General features: G+C 34.1%; 2 protein-coding genes across 2 annotated transcripts; one reads left to right on the forward strand and one right to left on the reverse strand.

The window, feature by feature from the left end:
- Positions 1-9277: 9277 nt before the first annotated feature.
- LOC107843785 (casein kinase 1-like protein HD16) lies at positions 9278-19343 on the forward strand. Its single transcript, XM_016688176.2, has 17 exons — positions 9278-9664; positions 11666-12138; positions 12371-12496; positions 12580-12653; positions 12758-12827; positions 12905-12960; positions 13111-13182; positions 13291-13385; positions 13639-13705; positions 13795-13924; positions 14022-14240; positions 14320-14450; positions 16353-16527; positions 16632-16722; positions 18043-18200; positions 18276-18464; positions 18941-19343. The coding sequence occupies exons 2-17, from the start codon at positions 11716-11718 to the stop codon at positions 18998-19000; spliced, it is 2136 nt and encodes a 711-aa protein (XP_016543662.1). The 5' UTR covers positions 9278-9664; positions 11666-11715; the 3' UTR covers positions 19001-19343.
- A 2030-nt stretch (positions 19344-21373) lies between these two features.
- Positions 21374-23836, reverse strand: LOC107845143 (patatin-like protein 3). The gene is made up of 2 exons (XM_016689397.2): positions 22796-23836; positions 21374-21996 (listed from the first exon to the last, which is right to left on the reverse strand). The coding sequence occupies exons 1-2, from the start codon at positions 23750-23752 to the stop codon at positions 21640-21642; spliced, it is 1314 nt and encodes a 437-aa protein (XP_016544883.2). The 5' UTR covers positions 23753-23836; the 3' UTR covers positions 21374-21639.
- Between the last annotated feature and the right edge of the window lie 1674 nt (positions 23837-25510).

The following is a 25510-nucleotide window of genomic DNA, read 5'->3' on the forward strand; positions in this document are numbered from 1 at the left end:
CTCATACGAAAAAATCGAGCGAGTATGTATATATACTATAAAACAGAGGACGAATTTAAGTTATATAATATATCTAAATATTATTTATTTAAATATTAAATTAAAGATGAAACTATACTAATAATAAAAAAAATTATAATTTAATAAAACGTTATTAAATTAATGTTATTAAGGATAGTAGTAGTAATATATTAAATTAATGTTATCAAATTAACTTAATTAAAATATTATTAAATTAACGTTATTAAAAATTTATTAAATTAACGAGGGGCGGACCTACGTGATTGTCATGGAGTTCACCCAAATCCCCTCGATAAAAAAATTACGTTGTATATATATAAGATAGAAAATGTATATTTATATACGTATATTAATGTTGAACCACATGAAACAAGACACTTAGATAGTCCAATGGTGTTATTTGCTCTTTTGGGCGCTTCCTTCAGCCTACTGTGCGGGTTCGGTCCCTACTAGTGGCTGGTTTTTTTAATTAAAAAAAAGCTAGGTGTTGTTGCTATAGAAATAAATAGAAAAATAATAATAATAATAATTTTAAATTAAAAAAAATTTAGGTGCATCTACTATATAAATAAATAAATAAATAAATATTGTTATTATAATAATAATAATAATAATAATAATAATAATAACAACAACAATAACAATAATAATAATAATAATAATAATAATAATAAAAGCGACGTCGTTTTAACACAAAAAGCAAAACTTTGACAGTGCACAAATATGACCTTTAACTATTCAAAACTGCACAAATATGACCTCTCTTCAAATCAGCCATTTTAACGACGTGGCACCGTGTGATTGGATTACCTTTTCACGTAGACGTGAGTGAGACTCACGCATGGGGTTGCAAAATCGGAGGTCATATTTGTTCAGGTTTTGAATAGCTAAAGGTCTTATTTGTGCACTATCAAAGTTTAAGGTCAAAGTTATAATTTGGTATCAAGTTTAGGGTTATTTTTATGTATTAACTCAAAAAACTCCACCCTTAAGTGTGTGTATATACATATTTATGTACATGCATGTGCGTATATTTTTGTGTTTTATCATTTTCTTACTAAATTCGTTTCGTATTACTTAACTTTTTGTTGATATAACACAATCCTTAAGGAAATTTTACTTAGAGGTATATTTTGCTAAATTAACCTTATTAATGATAATTTAAAACTTTAAATTTGTCTATATTGTTACTTTATATAGTTATTTAACACTAAATGGTAGAAAAAAAACATAATACAATTCTCTTGATTTCACAAATTGAGCAGATAAATTAAAATATTTATTTTTAGTATGAGGATCAAGTGATAAGAAACGATATTATCTATTGTCTATATCAGTAAATAAACTGTGATTGTCATTAATAGAGTATTACTTATTTTATAATTTATATAAATAAATATAATCTTTAAAATTTGATCTTATTTTTATTCGAGAAAAACATCTAGTATCCCCGAACTATGACCAAATTTGCTACGACACACGTCAACTTCACGGGGTCCTATTACCCCTTAAACTAAATTTTTGCGTATTTTTGTCAATTTTTTTAGTTAACGTGATATCTTTTGTCAATCATTTTAGATGGCGTGACATCTTTGATGTGAGCTCCATTTTATGTAATAAAGGTGTCACATTAGTACAAAAAATGACAAAAATACGTTAAATTTGAGTTCAAGGGATAATAGGACCCCTATGAAGTTGGAGTGTGTCGTAACAACTTTGATCATAGTTCGGGGTTGTACTAGAGGCTTATCTCTTTCATTTATGGTTTGTATTTTCTGCATGGAAATACGTTTATAAAATTAGTATTACTTATTATGTTCACTTGTAAAATAAATATTATAGTTTTGATTATTATTAATAAAATTAATTTTCTTATTATGCTAATTTACTTCATAAAGATCATCATTAGCTTATAGATTTCTTACTTTTTTCCCCTGAAAGATAATGTTTACGTTTTTATGAAAAATTTATTATATGAATAATGTTTATGTTTTTATGAAAAAATTGCTATATGATTTATTTTTTTAAAATGAAAATATGATGATTTTAAAGAAGTTGAAAAAAAAAAAGAATAAAAAATTTGATGATAAAGGGTAAAATAGAAATTTTAAAAAATCAATTAGGATAAAGGGGAAGTATGATTATTGTTCAAAATTGAGGGAGAATTTGATTTTTAAGATAAAGTTGGGGAGGAAAAATAATTTTGACCCTTTTTTTCCAAAAACTTTTAAAACACCGACTCAAATAAAAATAATTATAATATTTTAATAGTCCAATATAGAAGTACTATAGCTAAATTTATTTATATGTATAATCCAAATTGTGTGGTGGTAAAGGCAAAAACGAATCATTTGCCTCTTCATTAATACAACTGTTTGGTGGCATTCGGTGTTTGAATTTTGAAAAAAATAAAATCAATAATACTATTCTCATTATTTTAATTTATGTTTTATTTTATTTTTATTTTTAAAAAATATAACACATTTTAATTTAAAAATAATATAATGTTACACTTATTAGTTTATTTTTAATGTGATGATTTACATTGCACACAAATTTCACGACTTGTTTAAAATCATAAATTTAGAAATATATTTTTATTAAATTTTTGAATTTAGTTAGATATCGTCATATATTATGCGTGGGTTTAGTTAATTTAGGAATTGCAAAATAAAGAAATTAATTTTGGAATGTGTGGACTTAAATATTTAAAAAGGGAAAATGGGACCCAAAACAGAATAATACTTAAATTCTAAAAGAAACAAACAAAGATTTTGCTTCGAAGAACCAAACATAAATTTAGAGCCCCAAAACCTAAAATTATAATGGTTAGGACTTAGGTTAAGGTCCTTAATTTTTATTATTTTTTTTTTACAAAAAAATAAAAAATCTCACGATTTTAACTTGTTCGTCTATTTTTAACCGACAAACTTTTTTAAAAAATAAAAGATTTTTTAGTCTTGAAATCGTAAGTTCTTTTTTTTTTTTTTGGGGTAAAATAGTAGCGATGCATTCAAAAATAAAAGTGAGTTTTTACAAAGCAATGCCTAATCAGGCACAAAAACGTAACAAAAAGGACTGGTGTTTCCACTACTAGTTACAGATCGGGAAAGTGATTTTCCTTTAAAATCTTCCCAAAAAACGACCCCTACACTAGCCGGTGGTGTTGCAAACACATAAGTCTATCAAAAAAGTCGCTTTCGGATCTTTGCTTTGCCAGCATATCAGCTACCCTATTCTGCTCCCTGTAAGTATAGTAGACTGGAGGACTCCCCAAACTCCCTAGTAAGCACGTGCATTTATTAACAATTGGATCATACAGTAAGCTACATGTTGAAGCATTCTTATGATTTTCATTGAATCAATGCAAACTTCTAGAGGTTTGAAGTTTTGTTGTAATGCAAGGTTTAGGCCCTCTTTAAGGGCCATTAGTTCCACGAGGTTATTCGTGGCATTGGTAAAGCTCTTGCTGAAACCCACAACCCAATCTCCTCTGCTATTTCTGATGACTCCCCTAATCCCTTCTCTCCCCGAATTGTCAATGCAAAATCCATCAGTGCTAAGTTTAAAGGTGTTGAGGGTGGGGGTGGGGGATCCATTTGAGAGGGATAGTAGTTGTGGGATTGGACATATATAAAATGTCTTAAAATATCTTTTAATTGTGTAATTTTAAATATATCATGTGAAAAGAGATATTCACGTTGAAACAAATTAAAATAAAAAAGACAAAATAATTAAATTAAAATGAAAAGAGCATTTTATTGTCATTAATTAGCTTGCTAAGCTAATTTCATGCCTAAAATACTTTATTTACTTGATTGTTGTAATTAAATTAAATCATTGAATGCATTTCAACCGACTTTCATATGTTCTTTTTTTTTTTGTAGTTTCAATTTTAAGTACTTTAATTCTTTTCAAAGATTTATTGTTTCCATATTAAATGCAACTCCATCTTTTTCTTCATTTTTGAATCATTTCATTTATGATAAGTTATTGAGTAATTCCTCAATAACTAATTAAAAAAATAATTAATTAACAGAAAAATTTTATTAATTAAGATTTTTGACCAAATTTTTATAAAGAAAAAAAGAGTTACTTTTGAACAATACATTAAAAAAAAAATTTAAAAAAAATCTATAAGGAGTAGATATATTTTTATCATATTAAATGTAACTTTATCTTCTTCTTTTTTTTTCTGAACAAATTTATTTATGATTTATTACTGAATAATCTCTTAGCAACTAATTGTGAAGGAACTTAATAAATGTGTTGATGTGCCGTAATTACTAAGCAGTGATAGTCAGCTAATGTGCATGATAATTATGCAATAATTGTCATTAGTGGTAAATTGAGATAAGTTAGTTAATAGTAGCAGTTATTAATGGGCTTAACTGGCATGAGATGTTTGTGTATGTATATAAAGAAAGATCCTGTAGACAGTTATGGCTCAATGAAGAATATCATTTTTGTCAATTCTCTCTCAAACTCTCATAGTTACTCTCTTCATTCCCATGCTTAGATTGTCTTCTCCTCACATCAGTGATTAACTGACCACATGAATTCAGTTACTTAACATGGTATCAGAGACAGGTTCGATGCTGTCACAATTCATGAAGAATTCGCATAATTTGATCCTTTTAGCTCATCTCGAAGGAATTGTTGTCACAATTTGTGAAGATTTTGCAGAATTTTATATTTTTTTCTTCTTATCTCTATTTTTTTATTTTTCATGGCGGATCCGAGTAGTTTGGGGGAAAATTCAGTTGTTCCTACAGCTACTACAGTTGTCGATTATCATCACCCTCTGTTTTTGCATCCTTCTAATGCCCTGGTTCATTGTCGGTAGGAATCGTATTATCTGGTTTGGATAACTACACTTTGTGGAGTAGGGCTATGAAATTGGCTCTATTAGGAAAGAATAAACTAGGATTTATTGACGGATCGATCAATACACTGGAGATTTGGAGAAGCTATGGGATCGTTGTAATGCCATAGTGATCTCCTGGATTATGTGAAATGTGATCAAGGATTTACTTGGAGGAATCTTATTATGTTCCAATACTCATCTCATTTGGGAGGATCTGCGAGAGAGATTTGAAAAAATTAACAGTTCTCGAGCTTTTCAATTACACAAAGAACTCTTCACTTTAGTTCAGGGTGTTTCTTCGATTTTGAATTACTATTCTAAATTGAAAAATCTCTGGGATGAATATAATTCAATTATGCCACCTCCGTCGTGTGATTGCCCTAAATCGAGAGAGTACTTTGAACACTTGCAATATCAACGAGTATTGCAATTTTTGATGGGGCTGAGTGATAGTTACAGTCAGGATAGAAGCCAAATCTTAATGATGCCGCAGATGCCTAACTTCAACCAAGTATATGCCATGGTTAACTAAGATGAGAGTCAACGAATTGTGGCTGGAACTAGTAGAGTTATACCTGAACACTCAACTCCTACTGCTATGTATACTTCAAAAGGTGGTGGTAATAGCTATAATGGTGGAGGATATATTTCCAAGCAGAGGAAACAATACAATGGTAACTTATTTTGTGACCACTGTTGTATAAGGGGACATACTAAAGATGAATGTAACAAGCTTCTGAAATGCAACTTCTGTCATCTTACGGGCCACGTAAAGGCTGACTTTTATAAGCTTATTGGATATCCCACAGATTTCAAAGGAAGGAAGAAAGCTAATGTTGTGACGGGATTGATGACAGGTAATACTCAGGTGTTTGATCCTAACACTACTGCAGGTCTACAGGCTTTCCAAATGATGCCATATTCACAACAAGGAGGCTTTCCTCAATACTATAGTCCACACTAATATTCTCAGCAGATAGTGCCACACCAGGGCATGATGCAAACTTACTTCAATCTGTCTCATCAGCCAGGACTGATGCAGGGTATGTCACATCTCGTACCTTATTCTCCAGTTATGCATGCTGTTAAGGAACCACATAAAGATGCTCATGCTGGTCAAAGAGCAAGTATTTCTGGTACTGCTAATATGGCAGGTACTTCGTTCTCTAATAAGGGCTCTTTCATTAAATGGATAGTAGACACAGGTGCTACTAACCATATGATAGGTGACTACACTCATTTATCAGATGAAAACTTAATAGAAAATACAGGACAGGTGCAACTGCCTACAGGAGAATCAACCAGAGTATCGCATGTTGGGAACTATAGCCTTGGAGGAGGTGATGTTCTCACAAACGTTTTGTGCGTGCCAGCTTTTAAGTTTAATTTTCTATCGATTTCCAAAATGACAAAAGACTTAAACTGCTATGCTACTTTCTTTCCCAATTGTTGTGTATTTCAGGACCTCTCATCTGGGAGGGTGAGGGAAATTAGTAAGGAGGGGGATGGATTGTATACTCTATACTCACAGATTCCGTCCAAATATACAACTCACAAATGCCTTGCTGCAACTCCACATGCAGATATTTCCATTTGGCATCAAAGAATGTGTCATTTTCCAATAAATGTTCTTAGAAAAATGTCTATGTTTCAACATGTTACACAACATGAGTCATTTACTTTGAATAATTATGAAGTTTGTCCACTTGCTAGACAAACTAAGCTACCTTTCCCACGTAGTGTGAGTACAACTGTTTCATGTTTTGACTTACTTCATGTAGATGTTTGGGGGCCATATAAATAGGAAACTTTTGATGGCATGAGATTTTTTCTCACTATTGTTGATGATCATTCAAGGTGGACCTAGATTTATTTGATGAGACTTAAATCAGATGTTCCTTTTAGAAATTTTATCATTGTAGTCAAGACACAATTTGGTAGAATTGTTTAGAGAGTAAGGTCTGATAATGGTGGTGAATTTTTTAGTCATGCTTGTATAGATTTGTTCCAACAATATAGTATTATTCATGAGAGCTCCTGTCCATACACACCACAACGAAATGGTGTGGTGGAAAGAAGGCATAGATATATACTTAAGATAGCAAGAGCTATTAAGTTTCAAGGCGGTTTACCAGACAGAATTTGGGGATTATGCATTAAAACAACCATATATATTTTGAACAGAATTCCTTCTTCTGCGTTGAAATGAAAGTCACCTTTCGAGATATTATATTAAAAAACTCCTTCTTTGATACATTTAAGAGTTGCAGGTTGTCTGTGTTTTGCTACAAACCTTACACAGAAGGACAAATTCAGTCCAAGAGCAGTAGGAGTTGTTCTAGTTGGTTACAGTGCTCATCAAAAGGGTATAAACTGTACGACCTGGAGAATAGAATAACTTAGCTATTTCTCTTTACGGCGACCTGATGACCTTTGACACGTTATATTTGATTGCACATAATATTACTTTTACCATTCACTTGTATAGTTAGACTAATTAAATCACTAAATCTTGAGATTGAACGTCTCCTCTTACCTTTTAGATTAATTGTTAGGAAAGACTAAAAGAAAAAATAAAAGGATACACAAGTCCTCAGGACTTGATGCTTGTATGAATAAAGTTACTTGATATCTATATTTAGTGGACTTATTTGGTACTTTAAGCTTTTAAGAACTGAAAATAGTTCTATCCGAGTGTTATCCTCGTAAATGAGCCTGCAATGCATGAATCTAGGCTAGCCTTTGGCCATAGAATATAAAAAATTATCTTCATAATTTGAACATTTACCACTAAAACAATTTCAAATTTAAAAATTGATTTAGATTTTCATTCACTAAACTTTATTTTTTAAAAATAAAAAATATATATCTAAATACCACTTTAAATTTCAAAAAACGGCAACTTCAATAACTTAAATTTTAAAGTTTTAAAATCTATTGCCAAATAAGAGCTAATTAATAACGTTTCGATCTCTTCAAGTTTCTCAGAATGAAAAAATTTCTATTGAAACGGTTTCGAATTCCTCAGCACTGTGACTCACAGTCGTGTACTCTAATCCTTCAAACAACAAGTCACTACCTCGAAGAACGAGCCCAATAAATATATAATCCGAATTTAGCCAAAAATTCGCGATGAATACATTAAGTTAGTTGGAGTTAAAACATAATAAAAAACAAAGCCAAATAACACAAGATTACAAACTAATCCATCGGATTATCTAGAACATATACCAAAGTGGTAATACAAAGAGGGACAATTATCATAATACAATAAAATAATAGAACTCAAAATTTTAAGATCAAAATCTATGATTAAATGGGAGTTAAATTAATAATGCTCATTTTCGAGTCTTCAAAATAAAAAAAAACTATTAAAAGTGATTCGAACAACAATTCTCTATCTCAAAAAACGAGCTCTATAATACACGAATTTAAATTTAGTCGAACACACAAGATAATTACATTAGATTAATTAGAGTCAAGACACAATCTAGAAAAATGCAATACTAACATAAGATTACAACACTAATCCATAATATTATTAGCACACATATCAAGAACACAAAATTGCATGTTCAAAATTTATGACCAAATGAAAACTAAATTAATAACGCTCATCTTCGAGCCCTTAAAATAAAAAAAATCTACGAAAAATAACTTAAACCGCCCAATTCTTTGAACCACAATCCTCTACCTCAAAAAATAAGCCATATAACACATGAATCTGAATTTAATCGAATACACAAGACAAGTACATTAGATTAGTTAGAATCAAAATACAATCTAGAAAAATCCCAATACTAACATAAGATTGCAATATTAATCCATAAGATTATCTAGCGCAAATATCAAAGTGGTATTACAATACAATATAAGAACTCAAAATTTCAAGTTCAAATCTATGACCAAATAGGAACCAAATTAATAACGCTCATCTTTGAGCCGTTAAAATAAAATAAAAATCTATTAAAAATGCTTCGAACCACTCAATCCTCCGAACCACATCCTCTACCTCAACAAACAAGTCATATAGCACATCTAAATTTAGTCGAACACACAAAACAAGTACATTAGATTAGTTAGAATCAAATCACAATCTAGAAAAATCCCAATATTACTAACATAAGATTTAACTTCAAAATCTATGAACAGACGGGAGCTAAATTAATAACGTTCATCTTCGAGCCCTCAGAATGAAAAAAACCTATCAAAAGTAATTCGAACAATTCACCCCCGAACCACAAATATCTACCTAAAAAAACGAATCCTATAATACACGAATCTGAATTTAGCCGAACACACAAGCCAAGTACATTAATTTAATTAGAGTCAAAACACAATCTAGAAAAATCCCAATATTAACATGAGATTACAATACTAATCCATAAGATTATTAGCACAAATACCAAAGTGTGTTATACAAAGAGGGCAATACATACAATACAAAACTACACATACACACACACAGAGTCCCCCACTCATTATTATTAGTAATATTTTCCACCATTTTTTTCTCATTTCGATCCATTTTTTTTTTTCCTCACCGAATGTAACGTTCATTCAGCTCATACCCTTATCACCATATACTCTAAGAAACACCAAAACCATAAATTTTTTCCCTTTTTTGCCCTTTTTCTTGAAAATAACTATGTGGGGTTCTTGATTTTTTGCTTAAAGATCTGAGATTGATCATCAATTTTGTGAAAAAACCATTTTCTTGAATTTTTTTTTGGGTCCATTTTACACCGATCCTTGTTGGGTTTTGCTGTTTTTGAGGTAAATATTTGTTTTTTGTATAATTTTTTATTGATTTTTTTTTTTTTTAGTTTTTGGTGTTCTTGGTTTTTGTGAAATGTGTGAAGGATGGTTAATTTCTGTTGTTTGTTTGATGATCGGTTGAGTTTTATGTGATTAGACGATGAAGATCCATCTTGGGATTGTTTTTTTTTTATTGTGATTTTGTTGTGTTTGGGAGTTTTTTGCTTGATTGGTCTGATTTTGTTTTACTGATGTTTTTTGATGTTGTAGGTTTTTGTTGGTTAAAAAGATTAAAGATTTTATTGATTGTAAAGTTTTGTTGTAGATACTTCTGAGTGTTAGTTCTTGTTTGGAGAAAAAAGGGAAGTTTTTGAAGATTTGCTACTTGTATGTGGGTGTCTGAATTGTTTTAATAGTATATATGTGCTTTTTTAGTATGTAAGAGATATGAACCTTGTTATGTAGAGTTTTATGGGAAAAAAATCTAGAACTTTAGTTCAGAAGTTTGGGGATTAATGATGTAAGATCATGTTTGGTATATGGTAACTGTGGTTTTTTTAATTTCTGTTGCCTTACCTGGACTGAGCGATGCGTGTTTTTGTTTATTGGTTTGTATTTGAAATCCACATTGTTGATAAGATTGGATTCTGTTTGATTTTGTTGTACTGATGTTTTTTGATGTTGTAGGTTTTTGTTGATTAAAAAGGTTAAAGATTTTATTGATTGTAAAGTTTTGTTGTGGATGCTTCTCAGTGTTAGTTCTTTTTTGTAGATAAAAGGGAAGTTTTTGAAGATTTTATACTTGTATGTGGGTGTGTCTGAAATGATTTGATGGTATATATGTGTTTTCTTCTGTATGTAAGAGATATGAATCTTGTTATGTAGAGTTTTATGGGTAAAAAATCTAGAAATTTAGTTCAGAAGTTTGGGAATTAATGATGTAAGATCATGTTTGGTATATGGTAACTGTGGTTTTTTAGATGTTGTTGCCTTATCTGGACGGAGCGATGCGTGTTTTTGTTTATTGGTTTGTATTTGAAGTCCACATTGTTGATAAGACTGGATTTTATTTGATTTTGTTGCAATTTATTTCACTAATGTTTTTGATGTTGTGGGTTTTTATTGAGTGTAAAGGTTAAAGGCTTTCATTTCTGTTGTAGATACTTTCCGTGTCAGTTCTTGTTTGGAAATGAAGGGAAGTTTTTTGAAGATTTGGCACTTGTATGTGGGTGTTTCTGAATTGTTTTTGATAGTATAGATGTCCTTATCTGCAAGTCTGGTGCTTTTTTAGAATCTATGAGTTATGAATAGGCTTTTATGAGTAAAAGGTTTAGAACTTTACCTTCAGAACTTTGGGAATTAGTGATGTAAGATCATGTTTGGTATATGGTAACTGTGGTTTTTTTAGATGCTGTTGCCTTACCCGGACTGGGCGATGCGTGTTTTTGTTTATTGATTTGTATTTGAAGTCCACATTGTTGATAAGGCTGCATTCTGTCTGATTTTGTTTTGATTTATTTCACTGATGTTTTTGGATGTTGTACGTTTTTATTGATTATAAGGATTAAAGCTTTTCTTTTGTGTTTAGTTTTTTTGTTGTAGATACTTCTAGTGTCAGTTCTTGTTTGGAAATAAAGGGAAGCTTTTGAAGATTTGAGACTCATATGTGGGGGTGTGTGAATTGTTTTTGATATTAGAGATGTCTTTATCTGAATGTCTGGTCTTTTTCTTAATATGCAAGAGATATGAAACTTGTTATGTTATTTATTGTAGACTTTTATGGGTGAAAAGTTTAGAACTTCACTTCAGAACTTTGGGAATTAATGATGTAAGATCATGTTTGGTATTTGGTAATTGTGGTTTTTTTAAGATGCTGTTGCCTTACCCGGACTGGGCGATGTGTGTTTTTCTTTATTGGTTTCTATTTGAAGTCTACATTGTTGAAAGGACTGGATTCTTGCATTGGTAGTTCAGCTATTTATGGGTTCCGTTGACTCTTCTGTTGTGTGTTTACTCCAGATTTTCAAGGTAAGGTGGGTGAACCGAGTTGAGTGTGATTTGCATGGGTGATGATGCCAGAATTGCGTAGTGGAGCAAGGAGATCAAAACGGCTAGGTGATCTCCAGCCTGCCCCTCAACCCGTTGGACAAGAGGAAAACTTGGTCTTGCCTACTCAGAACCGAACTACTAGAAGAAGAGGTGGTGGAGGAAGAGGAAGGGGTAATGCAACAGCTGTAGGAAAGGGGCCTTCAGGGACAACACGTGGTAGACCGAGTGGTGCTGGTAGAGGTAGGGGGATTAGGTTGATAGATTTGGACCCAGAGCCGCCTTGTGACGTTCTTCCGCAAGCTGCTCCTGTTGGTGTTGCCGAGGCAGCTTTTAATAGAATTGACGGTGCTGCAGATAAAAAGATTGCTATGGATGGTGGTGGAAGTGCAGACAAAGTAATGGGAGTTGAAGAAGAAGCGGGCACTACTCCTGTACCGGATAGGGTATCTTCCTGTTTGCTCTTATTTTTCTTTCCATTTGGGTTCTTGACTGTCTTAATGAAGTTACGGATGACATGAATTGACAAACAGCTTAAAGTAACTCTTGCCTTGAAAATTCCAACAGTTGCTTAGGAAATACGTTCACGTCATTAATGATAACGTTAGGTTAAATTTCTGAAACATCATATGTCCACTACAAATAGGTTTCTTAGAAGAAATGTTTATTTGGATGCAGGTGCAAGTGGGTAATTCTCCTGTATATAAAACGGAAAGGAAATTAGGTAAGGGTGGATTTGGGCAAGTATACGTTGGTCGAAGAACAAGCGGGGGAACTGAAAGAACAGGACCAGATGCTGTTGAGGTACTTCCCATGACATAGTGGATCTTTTACGAGCCTTTTTGACAATATTTGGATTATAATACAACGATAATGATTCTCATTAGGTTGCATTAAAGTTTGAGCATCGAAATAGTAAAGGTTGCAACTATGGCCCTCCTTATGAGTGGCAGGTTTACAAGTAAGTGTGAATTCTATTTCAGAATCTCTGATTTCCTTTGTATTTTCAGTCTTCTGATCTCTTACTTATTATTATCTAACTGTAATTTATTTTTTTCTTGACAGTACCCTAAATGGATGCTACGGAATCCCATGGGTTCATTTTAAGGGTCGGCAAGGAGACTTTTACATCTTGGTAACTTTTGTTTTTCAATAAGAATCTCTTGTTCTATCACTTTTGTGTTACTGATATTTCCTGGAAAATTTTTAAAGGTCATGGACATGCTTGGACCTAGCTTGTGGGATGTATGGAATTCTTTAGGCCAGTCGTAAGTTTCCAACTTGTTCTATTTACATTGATTTTCCTTCACATACGTAGAATGCAGAACAAAACAATGTACTACATATAACTTTTCCCGGGCCTGCATATGTTGTAGCCTGTATGTCTTTCTAATTGATGGTCATTAATCTTGCAACAGGATGTCGCCGAACATGGTAGCCTGTATTGCAGTGGAGGCAATATCGATTCTCGAAAAGCTGCACCTTAAGGGGTAACTGTTATTTCTTCCTGCAATATATATATTTCATCATTTCAGTTTCAGCACTCTAAACTCAACATCATGTAGTAATAGTGATATAGTTTTTGTTCTCACTTTAAGGTTCGTGCATGGAGATGTAAAGCCAGAAAATTTCTTGCTTGGTCTGCCGGGAAGTGCTGATGAGAAGAAGCTATATCTTATTGATCTCGGTTTGGGTAAGATACATTATCAATGATCTTCTATTCTGTTTATCACTCGTCTTTTTTTTCCTTGGAGTGTACATATCATTTTGTTTCTAATCTTTTCTAATGTAAACATTGTTGATCCTGTCAAATTGTCGTGACACACTAAGAAATTCCTATGTCAGATCAATTCTGCTTGTAGGTCTACTACACTTAAAGAATACCATTTCTTTTCATTCGATGTTAATCTTGAGTACTGTTCATGATGCATCGTTGGTTAATGCAGCATCTAGATGGAAAGATGCAGCATCTGGTCTGCACGTTGAATATGACCAGAGGCCAGATATATTCAGGTTTGTTTATATGGCATGTATCTTATATAATCTTGGGCATATAATTCAACAGTCCTGTTGAGTCTGAACTAATATATTTGCATTGACAGGGGCACCATAAGATATGCAAGTGTGCATGCACATTTGGGTCGAACTGGAAGTAGAAGGGATGACCTTGAATCACTAGCCTACACGTTAATATTTCTGATAAAGGGAAGGTTACCGTGGCAAGGCTATCAGGTTGGTTGTTATGTGCTTCTGTAAGTGTTTTAGTGGTTTAATTTTGTTATTTGAAGCTTTCTCATTCTCTTATATTTATTGTTTTGAATTGTGATAGGGTGACAACAAGAGTTTTCTTGTCTGTAAGAAGAAAATGGCCACTTCTCCAGAGTTGATGTGTTGTTTTTGTCCAGCGCCATTCAAGCAGTTCCTTGAGGCTGTGACAAATATGAAATTTGATGAGGAACCAAATTATGCCAAACTCATCTCTTTCTTTGAGAGTCTTATTGAGCCAGTCACGTCACTACGGCCAATAAGAATTGATGGAGCTCTTAAGGTTCCTATCCATATTCTTGCATGCATGTGTTTCCAGAACAATATTGACTTCCTCACCTCAACTCCTCTTGTCTAATCAGGTTGGACAAAAGCGGGGAAGGTTGCTAATAAACTTGGAGGAAGATGAGCAACCAAAGAAAAAAGTACGATTAGGTAGTCCTGCAACGCAATGGATTTCTGTTTATAATGCACGACGTCCCATGAAGCAGAGGTAAGTTGCTATAAATACAAGTGTAATAATGACTCTTGGCATGTATGTTGCTGATATAATGAGTTTTTAGATGTCTGGCTATTATTATAACTCTTTAAAGAAGCGTCTCAGTGCTAGACTTTTATATTGTCTTGGATCTCATCAAAAGTACGTGTGAAACCTTAAACCTTCAAATAAGGTTTTATAATGATTTATCTAGTTATGCATCTATTTTGCCATAACATTGCAGCTCAGATATGCTTATTTGTTGTGTTTCATTAATTTGGCTTGTATTTAAAAAGCCTATGCTAGTTACCTGGAGTAACTGGTAAAGATTCTGCCATGTGAGCAGGAGGTCACGGGTTCAAGCCTTGGAAACTGCCTCTTGCAGAAATGCAAGTTAAGGCTGTGTACAAAACACACATGTGGTGGGGCCCTTCCCCGGACCCTACACATTGCGGGAGCTTTTAGTGCACCGGGCTGCCTTTTCTTTTTAGGGTGTGTTTGGTACGACGGAAAATATTTTCCATGGAAAATGTTTTCTTGGAAAATGTTTTCTCTACTTATTTTCTCATGTTTGGTTGGTGAGTCGAAAATATTTTCTGAAAAATATTTTATGGTGTTTGGTTGGTGAGTAGAGACTATTTTTTAGAAAAATATTTTCTAGTATTTGATGGTGAGTGAAAAAATATTCTTTTCGAAAATACTACTAACTGTTAACTAGTATATCAGTGCCTTTAACAATTCAACAATTTGTAAGAACTAATTTAAGCATAACAAATAATATCAATATCGAATACTAAAATATTAAAATCACTAAATTTAAGCAACTATTAATTAGCAAATATACGAGACACTTTTTAATATTTTGTCAGGACAATCTCAAGATACTACAATCATAGAAATATAACGGAACGACAAGCTTATTCAACCTCGTGAAACATGTTACATCGATGACAAAATGAAATATGCAATTAGCAAAAGTAACATAGGTAAGTCTTCCTCTATGTATATGAAAATAACAATACATTCAACGAACATTGGAAATAGAAAAAAATCGGGCTTCACTATTTTTATTTCAAGCATTGGAAAATTGAAGCAAAGCACAGTGAAAAATATTTTCGAGTAATGTAAATATTTGAGAAATGTGAATTTTTTGAGTCATGTGAATATGAGTGTTGTTGGGGTGGGGAAGAGGGGTGGGGGTGGGTTCATAAGTCACATTTGTCATTTTCTGGAAAATGACTTCCCTTGGCCCATGAAGGAAGTCATTTTCCCTCAAATTGAGGAAAATGAGTTGTTGTGGAAAATGTTTTCCAAACATTTTGTTGCAACCAAACAAGGGAAAATAGGAAAACATTTTCCAGAAAACTTTTTCCATCATACCAAACACACCCTTAATGCCAGTTGTTGCCTTATCCCCAAAAAAGAGCCTAAGCCAGTTGTTGGATTCACCAAGCATATGCAATAGACATTCACAACTTTACATTGACTTTCTTGTTGCCTCATGTCATTCATTTTTGTGTCCTTTCTGAACTGGGTATACTATAGGTTTGAGAGGTTACATATTCTTAGGATGGGCCTAGTTTTGCAGGTTTAACATTTAAGAAAGTATGCTTCTTGGGTTGGTCTAGTTTCCTTATTGTTTGGACACATTGCGTGCAATCTTTTTAGTGCACCGTGCCTTGAAATCTACCTTTTATCTTCCAGTGAACTACATTCTTGTATAAACTGTTTGATTTGGTAGGTCTACATATGATAACTTCGTGCTGTCTCACTTTCTGAATTACGTGAGCTATTCATGAATTGAGTATTTATTACATAGAACATGGATATTCATGTTAAACTATATATCTTCTTCATGCATTTGATTCTATATTAGCGTGAGTTGCTGATAGAAAAGTATTGTGGTTTTTTTTATAGGTACCATTATAATGTTGCCGACTCTAGGCTTAGGCAGCATGTAGAAAAGGGAAATGAAGATGGTCTTTACATCAGCTGTGTGGCCTCAGCAGCCAATCTGTGGGCCTTAATCATGGATGCAGGAACCGGTTTCTCTTCCCAGGTTTACGAGCTTTCAGCTGTATTCCTCCATAAGGTTATCACCTCAATCTCCGTGCTCTTTCATATAATTATCTTGGTCTCTTTTCTTTTCGTGGTTATACTCGAACAATTGTCTGACTCCGTTGTTGTTCTTATCAGGATTGGATAATGGAACAGTGGGAGAAGAACTACTACATCAGCTCAATAGCTGGTGCAACTAATGGAAGTTCCTTGGTTGTTATGTCCAAAGGTTAGATATTAAAGGACTTCTCCTCGTGGAATGATATGGTTTCTATCTTTCTATGTTTTGGTGTGAAATTCACTTTATTAGATAGGATGAGTCTGTGCTTTAACAAAATTATCATATAATAATTAGATTGAATAAGGTATATACTGTGCGACTATAAGGTTATAGCTTGAAGTGAAGGGAACAAACTTAGATCTTGTATTTATTACAATGATCCCAAGTATTAATTAACAGATTACGTTCAAGTCTGTTACTTGTTTGAACTTCATGGTACCTGCCCTTCACTTGTTTCTTCACTTTGTTGCATTAGCCTTTCACAGATCTGGTCTTTAGTCAAATGGTGAAGGATGGAAGAGAAAATAATTCTGTTTGGAAAAAGGTGTGGATGATTTTCGCAGTTTGTGTGTGTGATCATTCCTGCTTGTTGGTTTAGAAGCTTTAGATAAGAGAAAAAGAAAGGTCGAGAGGGGGGCACGTGATGTCGTTCTGATGAACAATGGGGATGTTCATGCTTTTCAGTTTCTACTTTATCTATAAAACTTCAGATAGAAGGTTTCAAAGTGACGGGGAGGTGAGGTGGGGTCCTGCGGTTCTAATACTGAACAATGGGGACCTTCGTGTGGGTTGTTCTCTTGCTTGATCTTAAAAACCAGGCACCTTCGTGTGGGTTGTTCTCTTGCTTGATCTTAAAAACCACTTTCAGGTGTAGAATTATATTATTTCGCGCCTGTAACAGACTTGAGTTTGGGTAACCAAGAAGAATAAAGTGGAGACCACAGGCTAATTGGTTTGGTCAAGGCAACTTCACCTGAATTATATACCTATTTTAACTGCCTGCCTAGTGCACTGACACTATCTCATTGTTGTTGGCCTAGTGTGCTGCTTTTGGAAAAATTTCCTACCTTTCCATTTCTTGGATATGGTGGTCTGTCTTGGTCTGCTTTTATCTGCATGTTTCTAGTTTCGGCCTGTAATTAATATCGACACTATCCGAAAAAAAAATATTACATAGCTGTAGTTGGCTATAGTATTTAAAATGCAAATAAGGGCTCATCACCAGCATGCAAGCATCTCATGATAAAAGGGTGTTAGAGCTACATATATAAACAGTGTTAGAGCTACAATATATGGATGATTTTGTTTCTGTTTTATTATGAGTAACCCATCTTTTTATATTTTCGGTTAGTGATCTGTATTTTGTTGCTAAGATTGTCTGCTGTAGATTATTTGACGGATAGGCTTGCTGTGAAGCAATTTGATTACGGTTGTTCTTCATTGTTTCATAAACAATCTATTAATTTCTCTTTCTGCTTGATGAATCAGGAACTCCTTATACACAACAGTCTTACAAAGTGAGTGAATCTTTTCCTTTTAAATGGATAAACAAAAAATGGAAAGAAGGTTTCCATGTAACATCCATGACCACTGCCGGAAGTCGCTGGGGCGTGGTGATGTCCCGAAACGCTGGATACGCGGAACAGGTGAAGTAATTTTCATTTAGTCGTCACTTTACTGCATTCCTCAACAATGGTGGCTTAAAACAGATGACTTTGTAGGTTGTTGAGCTCGACTTCCTTTACCCAAGTGAAGGAATACATCGACGATGGGAGGGTGGTTTTAGAATAACTTCTATGGCCGCCACTGCCGATCAAGCGGCTTTCATATTGAGCATACCAAGACGTAAAATGATTGATGAGACTCAAGAGACATTGCGGACATCTGCCTTCCCAAGTACCCATGTAAAGGTAACGAGTCTTTTTTTATAACCTTGCATGTTTCCTGTTTGCCTTGATTTTTCCTAAATCTAATAAGTGGAATACTTACAAAAGAAGAAGTTGATGGTATATACAACTTACTGCCTCTGTTCCATTTATTAGATGTTTCTTTACCGGACCCGGAATTTAAGATGTCTATTTGATTTATTGTATTAGTCGTGGTGAAAAATATGAAAAAACAATGGCTAAAAGGTTTGTTTGATAGAGAAACATCACATCAAAGTTTCGAGTTTACGTAGTTAAATGAATTTGAATTGTTGAAAGCTGCTGTCTTTGGCTGTGCCTCCATCTCATCAAAAACTGGTGTCTATATTTATATAATAAATGTTTAATAAATGTTCCGTTTGCCTGGAGTTTGTACGATGCGATTTGCATATCTTTTATGCGTGTACCAATATTCGTTCTTTCCTTTTCTACTTTCAAATTGCTTGCATTCATTTTGGCAGGAAAAATGGTCCAAGAATCTCTACATTGCATCGATCTGCTACGGTCGAACTGTCTGCTGATATCAACTGCTGAGTTATCGACGATCTTTGAAGAGATTTGGAGGATGAATCCAGCTGGTCTTGTTGGATTGTCTCCTAAGTGAGTCTTCATCATGATTTTTCATGTAAAAACTTTGTTTTTTGTTGTACAACAACTTGTGTAATGGGAAAGTTAAAACAAGAGTTGTAGAAGTTGCTGAGCTAATGTGGCTGTTGCATGCTCGCTCATAACAGCGATTGCGCTGCCGACAAATTTATTCTAGTGCTGGCAATTAAGGTTACAAATGGTTGATTACTGAAAAATGTTTGTACCTTAAAATTGGAAAGGTGTACTCTTTTACCATAATCCAGCGAATTGATTGCCTTACTTTGTTGAATCGACCCAAGGGTGTGGCCTAGTAGTCAATGAAGCGGGTGATGAACCATGAGGTTTGAGGTTCAAATCCTAGCTGAGACGATAAGCATCTCTTGGTGATTCTTCTCATTTTCTAGCCTTGGTAGCCTTGGTTGATAGTGTTATCTGATACCTGTTGCACCAGGGCTCCATGGTCTTCCCTAAAAAATTATTGAATCTACTAACAATTAGTTTGTTTTAGTAGTTTCGTGTATACTATTTGTTTGCACCACATAGGCAACTTCTATGGAATTGAAAAAAAGCGTTATCTTTTCTTAAATCATGCTTGGAAACCGCGGAGGTAAATCATGTTTTCGCAGAACATAGGTTTATATCTTCGCATCTTAATATCTCACAAGTATGCCGCGTGCTTTAAATGAAGTTTGTATTTTTTACCAGTATCTCTAAATTTTTTGGTTAATTCCTTTAGTTAGCCACTTTGGAGTGCTGTTTGACACCATTTTTAAAGCCCCCAAAAAAGTGTCCATCATGCATCGTCAGATACTATTCAAGGTATATTTTAGTGTATAGTTGATGATAGTTTAGATAAAAAGTGCAAATGGGGATAGTTCAAATAGAATCTGCCTGGTGATCCATTTTCAAGTTGTGGATGAGCAGCAACTTCAACTGGGTGGATATTTGAATTGGTGATACTGGGTGAGAGATAAGCTGAAGGAATAATACGGCATGGAGCAACTACAGCTTATCTAGGACATGATCCTAGATAAAAAAGTGTGGAGGATGCGACTCAGGGTTGAAGATAGTAGGAAAGAGTATAGCTTATCGAGGACATGATCCTAGATAAAAAAGTGTGGAGGATGCGACTTAGGGTTGAAGATAGTAGGAAGGAGTGTGTCCTTGCGTTAGTAGGGGTGCTTTGTTTTGGTATTTGTGCTTAGTAGTCATAGTGCTATGCTTGTAGTATCTTGTTTTTAGAGTTTTGGTCATTTTTTTTGTTTCGGATATAGATCAATTGGTAGTATTACGTTGTGGTAGTCTTTGTTTTTATTATTTTTTGTTATTGTAGACTGTTTTTGTCTTGAACCAAAATTCTATCGGAAACAACCTTTCTACCTCATCCCTGAGGTAACGGTATGGACTGCCTACACTTACCCTTCCTAAATCCCACTTTATGAGAATATACTGGATATGTTGGATATGTTGTTGTTGCTGCATATGGAAGTGTGACTAAGCACTCAGTTGCATCCAAGAAACTGGCATATGTATCAGCTGGCTATCACACTGCTTTTAACATTCCAACTTTGTTGTTTCATGTATTGCAATCTGTGTGCCTCATGCATGCGCAACCGGGACATGAGTCTGATTAAAATGTCGATCGCCCCGATAGCTGCTTTCCCCACCTGTAGCTGAAAAGACTAGGAAGCTACGTGTAGGATCTCTTAATGGTGTGAGATCTTATGAGAGAAAAATCGTGCAGACTTGGTCCAAAGTAGACTACACAGCACCATGTAAGAGTGTGTCTCAGCCCAAACACAATGCCCCATGCACAGCTGAGAATCAGCTCCTCCTGACGAAACTAGCACATTGAGCACATGATAGAAGGCGAGGTCGGTCGTTTGGTTGAAGACAAGTTATCTTGGGATTAGTTATATATAATTCCGGGATTACAGGATGAGTTATCCCAACCAAACACGGGATAAGCTTATCCTAACATTAATCCTGGGATATGTATCTCTATGGTAGAATCAGCCATGCCAAATAGCGATAATTTTTTTTTTTCATCTGGTGTCCGGTACTAATCCGGATTCGCATCGCGTATGGCCCTATTTGGGGGAACTGCTCCCGACCAAGGATTTTTTCATATCCAGGGCTTGAACACGAGACCTCTGGTTAAGGAAGAAGCAGCCCCATCTGCTGCACCACATCCTTTGGTGGTAAATAGCGATAATAATGTTAGTGAGAAGGGATTTAAAGTTGACACACAAATTTATTGGGATTAAATGATCATGAAACACAACTAGTGTTGCAAATTACTACTACTACCAAGCAATATATTCATAAAATTAACAACAAAATACATACACACATTCGTCAAGATACATAATCTAAATATACATATTACTACAAAATCAACCTAAAATTTCAAAAAAATAAACTAAAAACATAAGCGCGAACTCGGATGTTCAAGATTATTCATCACGAGTGGCTTCAAACTCATAACTCGGCCTTGATTCTTGCCTTATCTTACTAATCTAAATCAAAATCGAGCTAATAGATGATTACGATCTTTCCTATTATTTTTTAACTAACACGATGAAATAGTCGATAAAGTTGTTGCAGATGATGTTCTAGGTGATGATGATGATTGTTTCAAAACAACTGGGGATAATATCCTGTTTTTCCTCATTTCTTCTTCTTTGATTAATTCATCTGCAAATATTTCCAATTTGTCTAAATTTGTTTTTTCCACCAATTTTTTCCCTTGAAATAATATGGATTCCACATTTTTTTCCTTTAGCATTTCCTCAGCAATGGCCAATGATTTTCTCATTTTTTCATTTTTTATCATATGGTTTTTTTCCCCAATAATTTCATTTCCTTGTACTCTAACATAGTTACTGTTCCTAAATTCTCCAAATGCCGTTGATACTGCTTGATCTACCTGCATTTGTAGGTATGAAAAAAACATTAGTCTTGTAAGCCGACGATGTAAAAAATATTTATAACTTGGATTGAAAATGAAATTATTTACGAAAACACATTGAATGTTGTGATTACATATTGTTTCAACGACAACATTACTCGAAATAATTTCAGAAGCGAGGTCTAAAGAAGGTGAAATATAGGTAGGCTCATCCCGGCTTGTGAATAGTCCATCGGTTCACAAGGTGAAATATAGGTAGGCTCATCCCGGCTTGTGAATAGTCCATCGGTTCAAGTGAAGCATATAAAACATCAAGTATGTTAAAAAAACATAATTGAAGAAAATAATATTAACAACGATAAAATAATACAATGAATAAAGCAACGAAAATATTTCCAACAAATGATAAGTAACCTATTATAATAAATTAAACTACTAATAAACTACACTACAGTATATAGTTAGGTGCACCGTTTAATCAAAAAGATTTTGTGGACCATTTAATATATAAAACTTTAATTCCTTCACAACCACTAAGTAAATTCAAGGTCCCATGCCAAAAAGATACTAAATTCTTTTTAATTACAAAACTCATTAATTCCAAAATACCAAAATTTTTTTTGGTTTCTATATCGATTATTTATATAGCGGCTTGATTAAATATTTTTTTTTAAAAAATAATTGTATTGTAACTCAATTAAACGTTTTTTTAATAAAGACGATTGTACATATATCATTCCGTCATGATTCTGCTTATTTTATTTTTTTTAATCAAAAATATTTTGCATGAACCAAAAAATTTCTACTTACTACTTACCATGTCAGCAGCACCATCTCCGGCAATCTTAACAAACGTCTCCGGCGATGACATCATCTTTCCGTTACCGGAATACTCTCCATTTCCCAATGAAACAACTAACAAATCTTCAACTGAATTAGCAAATGGAAATTCATGTTTATTATTAAGAACATGAGTTACAGCAGCAGCCGTTGGATTATTCATAGCAACCCCACCACCGACGGCTCTGATCTTTCTAATTCCATCAACTGATTTCACTTCCACTGCATGATCCGCCAGCGTGGCAGCAAGAACATCCGCTAACTTGAAATCACAGCCGTCCATTTCAAGCGCATCAGCGCGTGAGAAAAGGAACGGTGATTTCGTGTTAAGGTCGTAGCATGGGATCAAAACTGATTTTACAGTTTCTTTTAACGTTAATTCTCCGAGCACTTTTCCGATAGCATTCTCCGGTGACCGGAAAACTCGCCGGAAAACTCCACTTTTCGAATGTCCAGAAATTCTCCTTCCATTTTCAACGAGGAAATCGAGTGCTTCCTCCGCGGTGAAAAGTGGGACCCCGTCCTTCCCACGTGTGAATAGAAATCCGGCGAGTAACCCACCGGCGCCGGAGCCGGCAACGACATCGAAGAAATTGGCAATGTGGGTATCTTCCTTTCTGTTTTTTCGACGAAGGGTTGCTTCCAAATAGGCTAAAGATTTTGCTGCGAGGACGCCGTTGCCGGCGTCAATGGAGAGAATTCTGATTTTTCCGGCGCCGACATTCTTGCTGTTTTCGGAGAAATTAAGGTTGTTTTTTCCTTTGCATGAATGGGGAGAAAGTTTTGGGTTATTAATGTTATTGTTGTTGTTATCGTAGCCGAAGAGGAAGTTGTTTTCGAGGATTGAGAAGATTTTGTACGTTAATTTGTCGACTTCTATGTTGTTGGAGTTGTTCATCATTGAGATGTTAGAATTTGTAGCTGTTGCTGACATTTTTCTCTGTGTTAGATTTTGTAAATTTTTGTTGTTGATGAAATTAGTTGTTTGAGAAGAGAAAGAAATGATGATGAAAACTGAAAAAAATAGGTAGATAAGTGTGTGTATATATAGATATATAGTTACAGAGGATGAAACCGCAAGCCGCAGGGTGTTTTTCTTTGGTGGGTTGGGGTGTGGGCAGCGGCGGATCCAGGATTTTCAGTGAGGGAGTTCAGTAGTATATATACGGACTAGTCGAAGGGTTAACCTCTACTATTTATACATAAAAAAATTTTTATCATGTAAAAATATTATAATTTTCCGACGAACGAGGTTCGGATAAACCCCCTAGACCCTATGTAGATCCGCCACTGGGGGTGGGGGTATAGTATTTTTTACATATCATTACATTTGCATGAGTGTATGTTCTATACTCTGATATGGTAAAAGTGTATTGTGAATTACTTGCAAGTACTTTGACTAATTATGTATAAGGGGTAATACATTATTTTCTGATTCTTAATCTATTCTTTAAATATGGAAAAAAGTTCAACAATTTTCTTGGGCTTTGAAAAATTCACTTATTTTAAACACTAAAAAATATCTCAACAATGGAGGGAGTAATATGGTAAATATATATCGATAACTTGTGTATAATTTTACTAATCATGTTTATGAGGCGATACATTGATATGGTTAAAGTACATCATCTTTGACTAATCATGTTTACGAGGCGATACATTAATATGGTGGAAGTACAAATAATAATTTGTGCACACTTTAACTAATACATATTTACGAGGATGCATTTGAAGAGAGTGATCAACGCCCAAACTATACCTCCAATTGAGGATAAAGCAGTCGTTGTCAAGTATAATAGCCCAACTAGGTTGGGGTCGAACTCACAGGGAATACTTGAATGTATATCTCTGGTTTGCTGAACTCAAAGGGCTTAACAAAAAGTAAATAGGGGTTTGTATAACAATATCGAACAAATAACAGTATGTAACTTTGATTGTAAACAGTTGGAGATGAACACTAGAGCTGTGTTCCCCCTGACTTCTCGAATCTGTAGGTTTATCGTGCTTTGCTGAACCAACCCAATACTCTGCATGCAGAATCTGATTAGTTATATGTACCATCAACTGTCTTATGAACTCATTGACAGATTTCATCCTTTACCTTTTGAGTTTCAGGATGTTGTATTACTAACTCTTACCCTAGATTCCAATTAATTACTATCTTTTGAGTCTCAAGTTATGACAGTTAACCATCTTATATAGATGATATTGATTAGCCTAAATCGATAGTTAAACTTCAAATTACTGTTGTAATTATTTTTTCCTAGTCACTGCTTCTATTGTGGAGTAAGTAGCAATAAACTAGGCAGGATCATAATGTTTGCAACCGCTAATTAAAACAACTATCAAACCGAAGATAATACAATGCATGCACAAGTACTGGTTCAGAACAACTTTACACTTTCCCTATTTCATCAATCTGCCAGGATTCCCAAAACCTTAGCTAAGAATTTTAGCCGGTCATCATGCTTGTAAAACGATCAACAGAATGCATGATGAAAGCCATCACACAATATCACAATAATAATTAAATAATGTCATACCCCTTTTTACGTACTCCAAAAGATTTATATTTTAAGTTCGAAAGGGTTTTGTTATTTAAGTGACAAGAAATGAAAATTTGTTTCGGAAAAGGATTATTTACATTTTTTATTCAGAGTCGCCACTTGGCATAATCTGGTGTGCCAAGTCA

This window comes from Capsicum annuum, chromosome 10 (assembly GCF_002878395.1).
Source record: "Capsicum annuum cultivar UCD-10X-F1 chromosome 10, UCD10Xv1.1, whole genome shotgun sequence".
In the NCBI taxonomy this organism is placed as follows: Eukaryota; Viridiplantae; Streptophyta; class Magnoliopsida; order Solanales; family Solanaceae; genus Capsicum; species Capsicum annuum.

Coding starts and splice junctions, on each gene's coding strand:
- LOC107843785 (XM_016688176.2), top strand. CDS start 11,716: ATGATGCCAGAATTGCGTAGTGGAGCAAGGAGATCAAAACGGCTAGGT. Junction 13,183..13,290: donor GAAAAGCTGCACCTTAAGGG/GTAACTGTTATT, acceptor TCTCACTTTAAG/GTTCGTGCATGGAGATGTAA. Junction 14,451..16,352: donor CGACGTCCCATGAAGCAGAG/GTAAGTTGCTAT, acceptor TTTTTTTTATAG/GTACCATTATAATGTTGCCG.
- LOC107845143 (XM_016689397.2), bottom strand. CDS start 23,752: ATGTCAGCAACAGCTACAAATTCTAACATCTCAATGATGAACAACTCC. Junction 21,997..22,795: donor GAGATGGTGCTGCTGACATG/GTAAGTAGTAAG, acceptor CTACAAATGCAG/GTAGATCAAGCAGTATCAAC.